This window comes from Lynx canadensis, chromosome B2, assembly GCF_007474595.2.
Source record: "Lynx canadensis isolate LIC74 chromosome B2, mLynCan4.pri.v2, whole genome shotgun sequence".
NCBI classification, from domain to species: domain Eukaryota; kingdom Metazoa; phylum Chordata; class Mammalia; order Carnivora; family Felidae; genus Lynx; species Lynx canadensis.
The window spans coordinates 96,525,505-96,543,212 of NC_044307.1; the positions used below are offsets into that span (position 1 = coordinate 96,525,505).

The following is a 17,708-nucleotide window of genomic DNA, read 5'->3' on the forward strand; positions in this document are numbered from 1 at the left end:
ACATGGCTGAAAGCAAAAAAATGTCTTGTTTTCCATGCATAGTGGGAAAGAGAAGAAACACTGACAAGGGAAGATGTTATGCAATTATCGGATAAATCAGATGATTTTTACAAAAAGAGCAGTACTTTAGACTTTAGACCGTAAAACTGATCATTTAAGTGAAATCTCAGATTATGAGTCATTAGATGATATTCTAGGCGAATTTTAAAGAATTCAAAAACTAATTAATGAACAATGTATTTTTTTGGTTATATATATATATGTATGTATATACTTATATAGATAGATACATATTTTTAAAATTCAAGTTAGTTAACATATGGTGTAGTGTTGGTTTTAGGAGAATTTAGTGATTCAGCAACTTACATATAACACTCATCCCAACAAGTGCCCCCTTAATACCCATCACTCATTTAGCCCATCCCCCCACCTACCTCCCCTCCAGCAACCCTCAGTTTGCTCTTTGTATTTTAGAGTCTCTTCTGGTTTTCCTCCTTCTCTGTTTTTATATTATTTTATTTTTCCTTCCCTTCCCCTATGTTCATCTGTTTTTGAACAATGTATTTCTAAAGAGATGGCATTCTTATCCACTTAGTCGTTCAACAGCAAGAATTCCATTATACAATATTTTATGACAAGAATCTGGATCATTTTGCTAAAAAGATGTGTGATAGTATTTTTACATCTTGTATGCTATTTGTGCACTGCAATTTACCTGATAGGAAGCAGGTAAGTGCTAAAGGCAGATTTGTACCAAAGATGACAGGAAGGAATCATATGACGTAGAAATGAAAAAGTATTGATCATTCGAATTGGTACTTACTAATGTAAACACAAGTTTTACAACAAAATCATGATCTGTCAAAGGTTTTAAAAACTTCTTTAAGCATTGCTGTAAAGTACCAATAAGCCAGAACCTCTTAGAGGTCTATTTACATGACAACAAATGAGTAGTTAGTTGCATTCAGAAGACACTGCCCATTTCAGGTATCTGTACCTTCAAAACCAGGAAAATACGGAGTGAAAATCTGAATTTGCTGTATTTAAATACTTCTTAAAATCTCTAATAAAGTTGTCATTCACTATTCCTTTATTCGTCTCTAAGTTATTTATAAAATGACTTAAACATATGTCTGTCTGTGTATCTATCTAAGTTCACTTCCTCAGATGGTAAATGAAGACTCTATCTATCTAAGTTCACTTCCTCAGATGGTAAGTGAAGACTCTTTATCCTGATAAATATTAGGATGAAATTTAAATATTATGGTTCCTAATACTTATATTTAAATATAAATGTATGTAAAGTATTAATATAAAAGCATTCTAAATGTAATAGCTAATAACTACCCTGTAACACTCCTTAAAAATAAAACTGCACCAAAAAAAAACTATCTACTTCCTTATACTGTCTGGTCAACATCTACAGCTTATATACGGCTCAAAGCAGGTGTTTATGTCAGAATGATTTTGATGCAAGGATACCACCTCCAAACAAATATACTATCTGAATTAACTGGTTCCAAGACTGCTTATTTCTGATGAGTTTATTAATATGCAAGAAAATCTATAACCAAAAACAGAACTGGCAAAAATTAAAGGTACTGAATTTCTCTTACACTATAATCTGATTTACATCAAGGGTTTCAAAAGTACTAATTTGTACAACTCCTCTAAATAGATATTCTACATAGTTTTGTCAGGAGGCTGCTAACCCACAACACAGAAACCACATAAGCCATAACTATAAGTAAATCATAATGTAGCCATTTATCTGTTATGTTGCTACTCCTGCCAATCTAACCTAAATTTAACAGAAAAGGAAGCGGTGAGGATATGAACCTGGAATATATCCCAGAAGAGACCCAACAGTAAAGGTTCCATCTACCGCCCCATAACAACTGACTGTGCCAGAAGTTAGTGTGAGGTCTATTTTTCACATTTTATTCATTTTCTTTCTCTTCCTTAAACTGATCTAGTCTTTTCTAAATTCAATTTCTCAAAATGAGTAATATTTTCATTATTCTTTGCATAAGCTGTTTCTTCTTCACCCTTTCATTACTGCTAAAATACATACACACATACTGGCCACATGTATAGCAATAACGGATATGTTCCTAAGTCAGCCAAGGGTGCTCACAGTAGTCTAAACATCTGCAGTGGGATAATAAAGCAGTATTCTAACATCAGCAGCAAAAGAAAGCTTCCCCATATACTAGAGAACTGTCATCCTACTCCATGTCACTGAAATAAATGCAGCCTATTCATAAGTCTGTTACAGTGATTTCACTAGAAACAGGATTACATTTCATTGAATAAAAAAGGGCACAACTCAAATGTACACCAAAGTAATTTAATGATTACAATAAATTTTGCCCTGCTTCATCTATGGAACAAACAACTGTAGACTAGCACTGTGTTTCACAGCTTTCTAAACCTATTCTTATGCATGAAAAATTACAAAAATAACCAAGGGGATGCTAAATGTCTAAAATGCTAAGTAAGCCACATTTCAAAATTCAAGTTTACAAAATAATGTATAAAATTTTAGAAGTTCAAAACCTTAGAAAAATGACTATCCATAAGAGAGAAAAGCCTGCACAGTGTTTATGATTAAGATGTCATTTTGTTAAAATTTACTTCTGAAACCACACAGATATAGTATTAAATTCTGGGTCATTCCGTTTATGTTTGGATCAAAATCAGTGCCGCTTTTTTTTTTTTTTTATTCAAAAGGTAGTTTCAACTTCTTACTTTCAACAATCAGTCCTGAAAATAAGTCGGTTTACCTAAGATAATAATAATAAGAAAGGAAAACTTTTTCTAAAACTTATACTGAAGGCCTAAGATCTAACCAATATTAGGGTATACAAACAAAGTATTCTTTTGAAGAACCAGAAACTGTTCTCTTAAAATAAGTCTAATACAAAAGTAACAAATACAATCTTTGGACACTTGATTTATGGTAAAAAGTAACTTCACCTTTTAAAATGCAATGTTAGAGCACCCTCTGCTGACTAATCAACTCAAATCACTCTTTAAAAAAAAAAAAAAAAGATCCTTACATTTGAGTTAGATCAGCACTTTCCACCTGCCATGTAATTTTTAAAACAAAGGACTGTAGAGGATAAAACATTAATCAAATAAAGACCCCTCGGATTCTCTCTATAAATCAACAATACCTTAAGTATTCATTATGTGTATACCACTGCTCTTAAATATATTTCTATTCTAAGACGGACAATTAACATAAGCAATGCAGAGAGAACATACAGAATTAAAAAAACAACAACTAGCAAATAGAATATCAGCAGGTGTGGTAGAAAGAGCCCTGAACTGAGAACTCAAAATCCGGTCCTACTTACTCATTTGAGCAAGTTATTTTATTGATTGGAGCCTCATTTTCTCAATAAAAAGAAGAGACTAATTTAATTTAGATTCATTCATGCAGTGAACAAACATTTACTTAGCACCTCTTACGTACTGCTACTTAAGGTACAAAGCCCATACTGAAGTATCTCGTGCAGATATTTAAACAATCATAACAATAAATACGAATAGGACTTCTAGAGTAAGAAAGAATATCAATTTATGCTCTTTCTTCCTTCTTTTATGAATTATCTTGTGTTTGATTTTTTTCTCACTTGACTTTATTTAAAACTCCAAAGAATCAGGTATAAGAAAGATGTTATCATCCTACTCAAATACATGTTCTTCTACTCTTTAAGACACTTGCATGGTCTCAAAAGTCCAAGTCCTACAAAACTTCAGTGGTAGCTGCTTCCCTACATGATTATCCTATATGAAGCCCACTGCTTAAATGCCAGATATTGATACCCTATGACTCCTTTAACACAGGGAAGATAACTCCTTTAATGTGGAAGAAAACTGCAATAGTTAGGAGGAAAAAGAGAAAAAGATTAAGACTTAGCCCAGAGGTCCTAGGTTACATTCACACCTCTGGAAGCTATTCCTTCCTCAAATACATGGAGTACCTAACAATATCGTAGTTAGTCCCCCATATCTATAGGGGATATATTCCGAGACTGCCCCAGCAGGTGCCTGAAACCACAGATAGGACCAAACTCAACACATTTTACATTTTTTCCTAAATGTACCTATGGTAACGTTTCATTTATAAATTAGGCACAGTAAGGGACTAACAACAATAACATAATAGAACAATTACATTAAGTTATATTAAAAGTTACATAAAGTGGTCCGTCAAAATATCTTACTGTACTGTACTCACCACTCTTCTTGTGATGATGTGAGATGATAAAATGCCTACGTGATGAGATGAAGTGAGGTGAATGACATACGCATTATGGCACGGCGTAAGGCTACTACGGACCACCTTCCGACAATACGTCAGAGGAGATCACCTGCTTCCAGACCACGGCTGACTGAGGGTAAATGAAACTACAGAAGCAAAACCGCAGGATAAAGGGGGACTACTGCACTAAAGGCAGAGTTTTAACAAAAGCCATTAAACACAATGAGCTTACAACAAGACATATAACTATGAGAGTGACATCACGCATAATAAAAAGTTATCACCCCAAAACCTACAATGAAGTATGTGACCACAGTTACTTTCATACAAGCTCTCTAAAAGTAAAACTAATTTTAATTTTACTCTTTAATAAAAGACTTTCAGAAGGGATAAATCCTGACAAAGTAAGGACATGATATATTTAAGCCAAGATCATTACTCCATAGTAATAGGGAGAAATGGGTCCAAACATTATTTACTGATACAGAATATAAATGTGTAGAATACAAATCCTATCAAATACAAAAACAACCACCATACAGGATGGATTAAAAAGCAGCTGAAGGATGATGACTAAGCACTCATTTACTTGTAAAAGTTAAATTGAGGTTTCCCATCACTTTCAGAGTTTCTCATTTGGGGGTGGTTTTATACCCCTCCACCCCGGGACATTTGGCAACATTTTTTATAATCATGACTAGAGGGAATATTACTAGCACTGGCAGGCAGAGGTCAAGGCTGCTGCTAAAAATCCTGCAATGTATAGGATAGCCCTTCCACAACAAAAAATTATCTGGGTCAAAATGTCAACAGGGCTGTTGTTGAGAAGCCCTACTTTACAATGATAAAATTGAAAAGCCTAGTGTCAGTCACATGGATTCTTACAATAATGTGTATGCAACTAATACACATAAAGCAATGTAACTTCAATACGCAACTATAATACAGATAGAACTGCCAAGAATATAGATATATCCTATTGCTACTCAGCCACAATCTTTTCCCCTCCTTCCTTTCCCTCTACTCTCCTGGTCCTTGCTCCTCTTACACTTCTTCTAAGCCACCTTCCCATTCCAAAACCTCCAATTCTGAGAAATAAAAAGAAACAGAAAACATGGACTTATCTGTGCTGTCTGAGATCTAGAACTAGTCAAGAGTCATAATGAGTCTGATATATGACTATGAAGCTCATCAGTACGGTTTTTACTAAAAAATGAATGCTATAAAGAACTTTGTCATCCTTTCCCAGAATTGCCTCAAAAAGTTGGAGACGTGACCATAACCCAATACAAAATCACCTTGTAGGTTTCTAAACCATCATGAGAAATCTATTCACTCGTGGGAATTCATCAACACAAGGTAAGTTCCAAAAGTTCACTCCTTATTTCTAAGTAATGCTTGTATTTAAGTCAACTGCACTTATTAAACATCTACTAGCTTCCTTTTTTATAAGACTCTTTTTAAACTCTTCATTTTACTACTCCGAGATTCAGAATCCAAGTCTACTTTTAACCTATTTATACGTTTCATATTTCCTTCGAGTCTTGACTCAGTCTATTATCTTTTCATTCAACTACGTTCATATGGCAGCATTTCAACACCTATATCCCAGCATACCTTGAACCTTTTTTTTTTTATATGCCTCTCTCTGTAATTTCTCCAGTTTCACTAAACATTTTTGGAAGCACAATTTACAAAACTCCCTACAGTAACAGAGGAAGCACAAAATACATCATCTGTACATGGATAAGCCCAGATTTAGGATTTATTTTCAATATGTTTCTTCAGAATGATATAGTATCAAAATTATTTTTCACATAAAAAGAAAATCAATACATTTTTAATACTAAACCAAGGCTAGATAAAATGTGCATATTGGCACAGTGATCAACTAAATATGGCAATCAGTTGGAAAGATGCCATTTTAGGTAATCATGTGCATATAAAGATCTATTATAAAAACTTTGGAAATAGAACCAAAATTGAATACTGCCACAGAGTGACATTCTTAGGGGAGTCTTAAATGTATCTGAAGAAAGGAAAAAAAAAAACCAACCGCATAACCAAATACACTACTATTATGCTATAGAAAAATCTACTGTTGAAAATATATACAAATGTGTCCAGTCTCCCATGCATCCAACAGAAGGAAGAAATATTTTCAGTAAAATATTTGAATAAAATGCACTGTATTATATGAGCTAGACTAGTGATTTATTTCTTTATATAACTTTTTTAAAATTGCTAGAGGGCACTATACCTTCTTAAAGCTAGCATATACTCAATGCTTAAAAATGCAGAAAAATTCACTCACCATTTCAGTGGTGTGCCTTCATATTCAAACCATATCTCACTAATGTCTTCTTGTCTCATAACCTTCTGAAAGTGCTTTTTCACTTTGTCAGTTACCAACGTCAAATAACTTACTCTTGGCAAAAGCAACTGAAATGAAAATTTGTAAAACCGTATTTATTTACTATTTTTTTAAATGTATATACTAAATAGGTTTTTGAATCTTAAGGAAAAACAGCCATGTTTTTTGCATTATTTTGAATATTCCACACAAAGTCAACTGCTTTTTATAACAAACCCTTTATAGGCTAAAGGTTAATAACTTTTAAAATTTCTTGTCATTACTTAAAGTACAGCTTATAGTATAAGTACCTAGAATAAACAACACAAATCAATCTACATACAATCTTTCTGTAATACTTTTCTCCAAATAAAAATACAATGTAATCAGATGTCATGCTATTTAGGATGCTTCTTACTTCTATTAAATTTAACTTAAAAATTAATATGATTCACCTGAGTTAATTAAACTGTTCTGAGAAGATAATCAACTCAGTCCTAATGTACATCTTGACTTATCAATCAGGACTTCTCAATTGGTCCATCATGTTTTGATAATCTACTGTGTATTAGGTTACTCGCAATGAAGAAGAACACCAAGACAAAGATATAATCTGTCCTCTTCTATATGAGGCTAAAAAAAAATTCATAAGAAGTACTTACAAAAATACTTCATTGCAGCAACAGAGAGGCCTTTAAAGGTAAAATAGAAGCTCATTTAATGAACAAGAGAGGCCCACTATGATAGCATGAATAAAAGGATGGCACAATGAGAAACAGTATTTGAGGAATATTCTAGCAGTTTGTACATAAAAGACTTAAAGAAGGTAAGATTATAGACTGGAAATCTGTTAAGGAAACATCACATGAGGAGATGGGCATGAAGGAATGGAAAAGTGAGAAAGGTCTGGAAATCAGTCAGACAGATTTTGGTTACTACTAATCAAAAAACTGAAGGAGAAAAACAAGTTAAAGATGATTATTGAGGTACACATTTAAATCTTTAATTTTTTTTTAATGTTTATTTTTGAGAGACAGAGAGAGAGAGCGAGCATGCAATCAAGGGAGGGGCAGAGAGAGAGGGGGAGACAGAATCTGAAGCAGGCTCCAAGTTCTGAGCTGTCAGCACAGAGCACGATGCAGGGCACGAACCCAGGAACCCATGGGATCATGACCTGAGCCAAAGTCCAATGCTTAACCAACTGAGCCACCCAGGCACCCCTAAAGCTTTGAAGTGCAATAAGACACAAGCTTAAGATGTAATGCCGGTAGACTGGTGATCCTGCCACTGTCCATCAACTCCTTCAATCCTGTCTTCACAGAGCCTGGGGCTACTTGGACTTTGGAGAAAGAAAAGTCTGGGAGGGAATATTGGGCTAGGTAAACCTTCAACCAGCATAGTTATAATGGCCATCATTGTTTTTCCCCCACCAAAGATACCCAGAAAGAAAACATGATAGTATGTAAGAAAATTGGTTAGAATTTTTATAAAGAAGAACACACAAGTGGATAAAAGGAGGAAAGTGGCTGGGGCGCCTGGGTGGCTCAGTCATTAAGCATCCAACTTCAGCTCAGGTCATGATCTCACGGTTTGTGAGTTTGAGCCCTGCATCATACTCTATGCTGACACCTTGGAGCCTGGAGCCTGCTTTGGATTTTGTGTCTCCCTCTCTCTCTGTCCTTCCCCCACTCACACTCTGTCTCTCAAAAAAGGAATAAATGTTAAAAAAAATTTTTTAAAGGAGTAAAGTGGCAAAAATTTATGTTTTTCCCTCCTTTGTAGTAGATACTCTAGCCATTTCTTACTTTCTAAGCTTCTGTCTTTTGCTGGTAAAATTGTATTGTTATTCTCTTTCAGCTGCTTTTGACAGGCTAACTCTGCTGCATTTTTCATGCTGTTTATTCAGTTATGTCTTTTGGGGGTGCCCAGGTGGTTCAGTCAGTTAAGCATCTGACTCTCGATTTTGGCTAAGGTCATGATCTCAACCTCAGGAGATGTGGAGCCTGCTTAAGATTCTGTCTCTTCCTCTTCCTCTGCCCCTCCCCTGCTTGTGAGCACATGTACACACTCTCTCTCAAGAAAACAAATTAATTAATTAATTAATTAATTAAGTGAAAAAGTTGTCTTTTGGTTAGTAAATCAAGTAGAACTACTGGGCTGGGGAATACATACAAAGAGAAATACTCTGGTTAAAGGAACTAATATTTAATCACAGAAAATCAAGATAACAAGCCCCAACTGGGTAAGAGAATATGACAGTGGTCCTAGGGACAACAGGGTACAGGGGGTAGGAGGTAGCTGGCATGCTCCAGGATGGAATGGAAGGTACTTGTTAATACTAGAACTAAGCTTTTGGATAGCAATGTGGATTCAACAAAATGTTAAGTTCCTCTTTTATAAAGAAACAACTAGAATGTGGATTAGGGAAGAAAAGAAAAAGGAAATGAATACAGTATGTAAGAAAAAACACTAGTTGTTTTACAGGAAATTATCAACTCTATTTTATATGCAGTTTAAACAACTTGCAGAATCATATTCTATTAAAGAAATGGCAAAGAAAAGATTCATTAAAATCAGAAATCACAGAATCAAATACAAATGTAATGTGGGCATCTCTAAGAAATTAAAATAGCATAATAAATTAGCCATTGTTTTAAATAAATAAGTACAGAATTGACCCTTGAACAACGTGGGAGTTAGGGGTGTCAACCCCCACATGGTTCAAAATCCATGTATAACTTTTGTCTCCTCAAAAACTTAAACTACTAATAGTCTCTTGACTGGAAGCCTTACCAATAACATAAACAGTCAAATAACAAGATATTTTGTATGTTATATGTATTATATAGTCTTATAATAAATAAGGAAAGCTAAGAAAATGTTATTAAAATCATAAGGAAAAGAAAATACATTTACAACACTGAACTGTAAAACAGATCAGCATATAAGTGGACCCACACAGTTCAAACCTGTGTAAGAATCAACTGTAATCTATTAGTCTAATAAGCTTTATACTAGTAAATCCAAAACTTTTAATTTAAAATGTCTGTTGTAATTAAGTAATAATCTATTCTGTAGAGAATATTAACCTATGGATATTATAAGAAAAGAAAACACATCAGGACTAATGAGCACGGATATCATCTCCTGATTTTGGGGTGTCGTACCACATGCCTAGGGTTCAAAGTTACTGAAAAATTCACAAATGATTTTCATGAAATGAAAACTTCTTTACATAAGGAATGAGGAGTATTAGAATGTAAGCTCCAATAATACAGGGATTTTTGTTCTGTCCACTGCTACATTCCAAATGCCCAAAATAGTGCCTGCTTTATACAATAGGCACACTATATATATTTGCTGAATGAAACACAGATCCCAAAGGTTAAGTAACAAAAAGCCAAAATGATAATTAATAAAGAATTCCCATTCTTAAGACAGAATCTATACCGAAACGTACTTGGAATCTTCTTTTCTAAATTGGTCTGTGGGAGTAATCTGTAACTAATATAAATATCTACAGCAGCACTAAAAAATGACACTAAGATTTGAGAATGGCTATATTAGAGTAAGTATAGATACAACTTATCTGGTAAATATTTAAGTAAGTAAAAATAAAGGGGCACCTGGGTGACTAGTTGGTTAAGCGTCCAACTTCGGCCCAGGTCGTGATCTCACGGTTCACGGGTTCGAGCCCCGTGTTGGGCTCTGTGCTGACAGCTCAAAACCTGAAGCCTGCTTCAGGTTCTCTGTCTCCCTCTCTCTTTCCCCCTCCTGCACTCGCTCTCTGTGTGTGTGTCTCTCTCTCTCTTTTTCAAAAATAAACATTTAAAAAAATGAAAAAAAAAAACAGTAAAATAACAGAATCCTGTCTTCTATATCCAGATTGTACCATTCACTGATTTTCTTAGGTGTATTTCATTGGTTTACTTTTTAATTGTGGTAAAATATATCTTGCATAAAATTTGCCATTTTAGCCATTTTTCAGTGTATAGTTCATTGGCATTAAATACATTCACACTGTTGTGCAACCATCACCACTCTCCATCTTAAGAATTTTTCATCAGCCCAAACTCAAATTCTGTACCAATGAAACAGTAACTCCCCTATTCTTCTCTTCCCCGGGCCCTTGGGAATCACTTTCCTAACTTGTTTCTTTGAATTGGACTATTCTAGGTACCTTGCCTAAGTGGAACCATAAAATATTTGTCCTTTTGCATCTGGCTTATTTCACTTTAATTAATGTCTTTGAGGTTAACTTCTTTTAATATGAAAAGGATTATCCCTCTCTAGGGAAACTGTCAGCTACATGGCATCAATCCATCATTCTCTTATTCCTCATGTAGCACTATCAAGTACTCAGTGAGTATTACACAAGTGATTCATTTTTTTTTTCTATACAGCTTGCAAGGAATACAGGAATAGCTGTACAGATTACTTATGTTTTTGAAAAAGGTAGCTGCAATATTATTTATTTGTGCCAAATCCTATTTTGTCCAACAATTTTCAATTATAAAATTAGAGGCTTATTTACCTAGAACAAAAGTAGAATTAAAATATACTAGAATTCTGTTCCATTTCAATGCATGAGGCATCACACCAGACAATGAAGACAGAGCACTGAATGAGACAAGAGTTCCTCCCACAGCACTAACAGGCTAGATAGATGGTCAGCAAAAACAAAATTACAAATGTGATAAATGCAAGGAGGAAGGAAAGAGTGCTACAAGACCAAGTAGCAAAGGAATTTAACCTCATCTAGGGGCTTATGGAAAGCCATGACAGGAAACTATGTTTAGGCAACAGCCAGAAGGTAAACAGGAGTGAACCAAACATGAGTGCTGTGAATGTTTGGCTGTGAGTAGGAGTAGGAGATACTGCTGCTTATTCCAGACAGAGGAAATACAAGAAGCCATAAAGTGAATATGAGAAGACAAAGATTGGCACGCTGGAGGAACCATAAGAAGTTGAATATGACAGGAATAGAGAGGGTTGAGACAGCAGAGTACTGAATAAGGAAGGGACCAGATAAACTACAGGAAGGATCTTAAGATGAGGAAAGGCTACTAAAGGTTTTATTCCAACTAAAAACTGAAAAATGGAAAGAGGGCAAGAATGAAACAGGGAAATTAGTATTATCAAATCCCATCAGTTTTTAAATGGTGGTCTGTTCCCAACAAATCGAATCCAACAGTACATTAAAAGAATCACTCACCATAATCGAATGGGATTTATTCCTGGGCTGCAAGGGTGGTTCGATATTCACAAATCAATCGTGATACACCACATTAATAAAAGAAAGGGTAAGAACCACACGATCTTCTCCTTAGATGCAGAAAAAGCATCTGACAAAGGACAGCAACCATTCTTAATAAAAATCCTCAACAAAGTAGAGATACAGGAAACATATCTCAACATCATAAAAGCCATTTATGAAAAACCCACAGCTAATCATCCTCAATGGAGAAAAACTGAGAGCTTTTCCTCTACGGTCAGGAACTAGATAGGGATGTCCACTCTCACAATTGTTATTTAACACAGTCCTTGAAGTCTTAGCCTCAGCAATCAGAAAACAAAAAGAAATAAAAGGCATCCAAACCATTAGGAAGAAATCAAACTTTCACTATTTGCAGACAACATGATACTCTATATAAAAACCTGAAAGACTCCACCAAAAAATTTCTAGAACTGATACACGAATTCAGTAAAGTCGCAGTATATAAAATCAACGTACAGAAATCTGTGGCTTTTCTATACACCAATAATGAAGCAGCAGAAAGAGAAATCAAGGAATCTATCCCATTTGCAACCGCATCAAAAACCACAAGACACCTAGGAATAAATCTAACCAAAGAGGTAAAAGATCCGTACTGTGAGAACTATAGAACACTTGTGAAAGAAATTGAAGACACAAAGAAATGGAAAAGCATCCCAAGCTCATGGAATGGAAGAACACTGTTAAAATGTCTATACTACCCAAAGCAATCTACACATTTAATGCAATCCCTATCAAAATACCGCCACATTTTTCACAGAGCTAGAACAATCCTAAAATTTATATGGAACCACAAAAGACCCAGAATAGCCAAAGCAATCTTGAAAAAGAAAATAAAAGCCAGAGGCATCATGATTCCAGACTTCAACTTATATTACAAAGCAATAGTGATCAAGACGGTACAGCATTGGCACCAAAACAGACATACAGATCAGTGGAACAGAATAGAAAACCCAGAAACGGACCCACAACTATAGGGTCAACTAATCTTTTAGAAGCAAGAAAGAATATACAATGGGAAAAAAAGACTGTCTCTTCACCAAATGGTGCGGAGAAAACTGGGTAGTGACATGCAGAAGGATGAAACTGGACCACTTTCTTACACCACACATGAAAATAAATTCAAAATGAATGAAAGGGGCACCTGGGTGGCTCAGTCTAAGGTTAAGCGTCCAACTACGGCTTGGGTCATGAATTCATGGTTCTTGAGTTCGAGCCCCGCGTTGGGCTCTGCACTGACAGCTCAGAGCCTGGAGCCTTGCTTCGGATTCTGTGTCTCCCTCTCTCTCTGCCTCCCCCCCCCCCCCCGCTTGTGCACTCTCTCTCTCAAAAATAAATAAATAAACATTTTTTAAAAACTCATTATCAAAATGAATGAAAGACCTAAACATGAGACAAGAAACCATCAAAATCCTAGAGAACACAGGCAGCAACCTCTCTGATGTCAGCCATAGCAAATTCTTACTAGATACATCTCCTGAGGTAAGGGAAACAAAAGCAAAAATAAACTTTTGGGACTTCATTCATCAAAATAAAAAGCTTCCGTACAGTGAAGGAAACAACAAGACTAAGTAAGAGGCAACCTTTGGAATGCAAAAAGATATTTGCAAACGACGTAACTGATAAAGGGTTAGTATCCAAAATCTATAATGAACTCATCAAACTCAATACCCAAAATACAAATAACCTACTTAAAAAATGTACATAAGACATGAATAGACATTTTTTCAAAGAAGACATCCAGATGGCCAACAGACACATGAAAAGATGCTCAACATCACATCATCAGGGAAATACAAATCAAAACTACAATAAGAGATCACCTCACATCTGTCAGAATAGGTAAAATTAACAACACAGGAAACAACAAGTGTTGGCAAGAATGCAGAAAAAGGAGAATACACTTACACTGTTGGTGGAAATGCAAACTGGTGCAGCCACTCTGGAAAACAGTATGGAGGGTCCTCAAAAAGTTAAAAATAGAACTACCCTGCAACCCAGCAATTGCACTACCAGGTATTTACCCAAAAGTTACAAAAATACTGATTCGAAGGGACACATGCACCCTGATATCTACAGCAGCGCTATCAACAATAGCAAAGTATGTAAAGAACCCAAATGTCCATCAACTGATGACTAGATAAAAAAGATGTGGTATACATACACAATGGACTATTACTCGGCCACAAAAAAGAATGAAACTAGCCATCTGCAACAACATGGATTGAGCTTGAATGTATTATGCTAAGCGAAATAAGTCCATTAGAAAAAAACAAATAGCATATGATTTCACTCATTATGTGGAATTTAAGAAATGAAACAGATGAACATGAGGGGAAAAAAGAGAGAGGCAAATCATAAAACAGACTCTTAACTGTAGAGAACAAACTGAGGGTTGCTGGAGGGAGAGTGGACGGGGGGATGGGTTAACTGGGTGATGGGGATTAAGGAGGGCACTTGTGATGAGTACTGGGTGTAGTATGTTAAGTGATGAATCAAAAAATTCTACTACTGAAGCTAATATTATACTATATGTTAACTAACTGGAATTTAAATAAACTTAAAAAAGAAAAAAAATAAATTGTAGTCCTAACTAGGCTGTAGCAATGGGTATGGAAGAAACTGGCTAAATTTCAGAGATATTTGAGATGTAAAATCAGATGGATTAAGTTACTAACTGAATGTCAGGGATATGAGAGAATGAAGCAACAAAGGATGAGTCCTTTCTTAATTACTGGTAAGAATAATTAATTAGCTGGGTGACAGATCTACTTGCACAAATAGGAAGGGAGTACGGCAGATGACCAGGCTATCTGGAAGAAATGATGATGAGTCCAGTTTCAAACACACAAAGTTTGAGTGTCTTCAAGACATCTCAGTGAGGATATACAGCAGACAGACATATAGGAACAGAACTCAGGAGAAAAATCTTGGGAGTTGTCAAGATGAAAATGCTCAACAAGAGATTAAAATGGTGGCTCCAGGGGGGAAAGAGTGAAGTGGAGGGGGAAAAAAAAGCAAAGTTCCAAGGAATGCCAATACTAAGGAAGAAGCAAAGGAGAGAGATCTGGCAAAGGAGACCAGAAAAAAAAAAAAAAAAAAAAAAAACAGAATAGTAGAAGCAAAACCAGGATTATGAGGCACTGCACAGCAAGAGAGAACAATGTCACAAAGTGGAGAAAACATCCAAATCAATAGCAAACACCACTGAGAGATCAAGCAAATGAAAATTCAAAAACAGACTCTAGGTTTAACAAAAAAGATGGCATCAGTGACTTTATCAAGAACAATTCTGTTGGAGTAGTGCGAAAATGTGATTACAGTAAGATAAGTGGAAGGTGGGAAGGAGACAATGAGTACAGACCACCTTTTTCCTAAGTCTGGCTGTGAAGGGAAAGCAAAAGGTTGAAAGAGAGATGGAGTCAACAGAAGGTGGTTTCAGGATAGGAAGGATTTAACATAATATAAATGCTGCAAAAAAAAGGAGCTAGTAGGTAGAAGTTGAAAGTAAAATAAAGAGAGAAGGCAGGGGTAGAGGTAGGAGAATATCAGAAACCACCAGCTTCCTGAGAAGACTACAGATGGGATCCAGAGCAGATAGAAGGATAGGGCTTGCCTAGGAGGAAGAACACCTCTTCCATTAAAACAAGAAGAAGTCAGTATGTGTGAATGCAGATATGTTTAGAAGACTTGGTGACAGAAGGTTAAGAAATCAAGAAGTGAGGTCACCTCTTCAGAGTGAAAAATAAGGTCAGGCCTCAGAGAAATAGAGGAGAAGAATAGAGAAAGCTTACTAAGGAAACATAAAAGGACTGCTCTGTAATGTTTACAGTCCACTCAGATTTATGACCATATGCCTAATTGCATGATTTTTGTAACAAGTCACAAAATATGAATGCAAATTAGTATCATGTTTTCATATTAGATAATCTAAATGAAAAGCAACAGTTTAAATGAATACAACAGCAACAACAGAATGAAAGACTGCCTAGTTTCCAACAAATTTCCTTCCTTATATTCCCTGCAAAATATATAATTCTCTGACATAGATATGGGATGTAGGCTGAAAGATTTATGCAGAGGTAATAAATCAAAATGCAGAAATAAACAGGAATATATTTAACATTAATATTCTTTTCCAATGGCAAAGACTCTTTAAATAATAATTTAGTTTATAAATGTGGTAGAAATAGATAATTTAAAATCTAGTTTCTAAGAAATAAGGAATGAATGTTATAAAAAGAAAAGTGTAGGGATGCCTGGCTGGCTCAGTCCATGGAGCATGCGACTCTTGATCTCAGGGTTGTAGTTCTAGACCTACGTTGGGTATAGGGATTACTTAAAAATAAAATCTTTAAAAAAATAATAAAACAAAACAAAACAAAACAAAGTATATTCCCATTCACCTATCCTTATCACACATCCACTTCAACATGAGTGGACTTTTCAGGCCATGCTAACAATCCTGTTATATCACCTCACCTGAGTTTTGAGAATGTCTAGGAAAGAGGCATACTGGCCCTCAGGCTATGTATTTTTACCTCATTTTATCCAGGATCTTTAAAATATTATCATTATTATAAACCAAAGCAATTAAAAATATTCAAGCTTAATTTACAACCACAACACATGTGAACTAAAACCATACTGTCACTGCCATTCTCACCTATAATTCTAAGACTAACCATTACTCACCTATAATTCTAAGACTAACCATGTTTTTGTATATTTTCTTCCCATATGTATTAACTTATGCTTAAGTATTTTTGTATTTAAAGAGCAAAATCTAGATTATGCTACATGATTTTCAACTGTAGTTTTTGTTTAAAATGTATATATGCCTGTCAACCAACACTTTTCAAAAACATAATCATAATTACCATATGAGTTTCTTTTGGGTGAAAAATTAGGGCAAAATACATTAAAAAAAACAATTATCAGACAAAACAATTTTCTTCCTCCTACAGACATCCCCAATACTTGCTGCCATTTTCAATTCAATTAGAAACTGTTGGAAAACAACTTACACTCTACTCTCACAACAATCTTTTCATCTTTAAGTTTCATATACAAAGAAGGAGAAACACTGTAGTCTTTAGATTTTTTTAACTGCAGAATGCTGTCAACCATCATATTCTGATTTCAAAGTAAACAGGCTGAAATTACATTTCTCATTTTTGCCACTTTGACCAACGAGACACATACACTCCTTTGTTTAGATACTATTAGAAAGCTGCCTAAGGTGAAGAGCTTGAATTAAAATAACAGAAACTAATTTGGAAATAAAACATAAGTGATAGCCTAACCCATATCACAGAAGAAGCAAAAAAAAAAAAAAAAAAAATACAGCTAACAAGTGAAATTCTTCCAAAAATAAACTGTGACCACATTTTGTTTTTTTACTATGGAAGTTCTTCTAAAGGCAGAAAAGAAAACTGTTAAGATTTCCAAAGTTAAAATGACTTAAACGCATATATTCAGTTATGATAAGCTGAGTACTAGTAACAAAAAGCTGCCTGATTTCTCTGAAATTATATTCAGTGAGAAAACCCACAGAGAAATATAAAACAAAATCCCAACATGAATGCATGAGGTTTTCATGCACTGAGTGACCACCACTTGCATGACCTATGCCAGGTGCTGAGGAGACACAAAGGCAAATGACACCACTCCTGTACCCAAATAGTGAATGAGTTGGCTCCTTAAGTGGCTTCCTCCACCAGCCTGACTTCCCATGGCTAGAGCAGGCTACGGAGCAGTGCCACCTCTCACACAGACAAGAAACAAAGCAAAGGGCAAGCTTTACT

General features: G+C 35.2%; 1 protein-coding gene across 2 annotated transcripts in view; it reads right to left on the reverse strand.

Annotated features, from left to right (window-relative positions):
* The window catches only part of ATG5 (autophagy related 5), a 128,092-nt gene that overhangs the window by 100,370 nt on the left and 10,014 nt on the right, over positions 1-17,708 (reverse strand). Inside the window, exon 3 of one of the 2 annotated variants that reach the window (XM_030316050.2) lies at positions 6,588-6,715. The exons of the other annotated variant lie outside the window; for it this stretch is intronic. Coding sequence (XP_030171910.1) covers positions 6,588-6,715 — 128 coding nt within the window. The remainder of the gene's footprint in view (positions 1-6,587; positions 6,716-17,708) is intronic. 2 annotated transcript variants of the gene reach the window in all.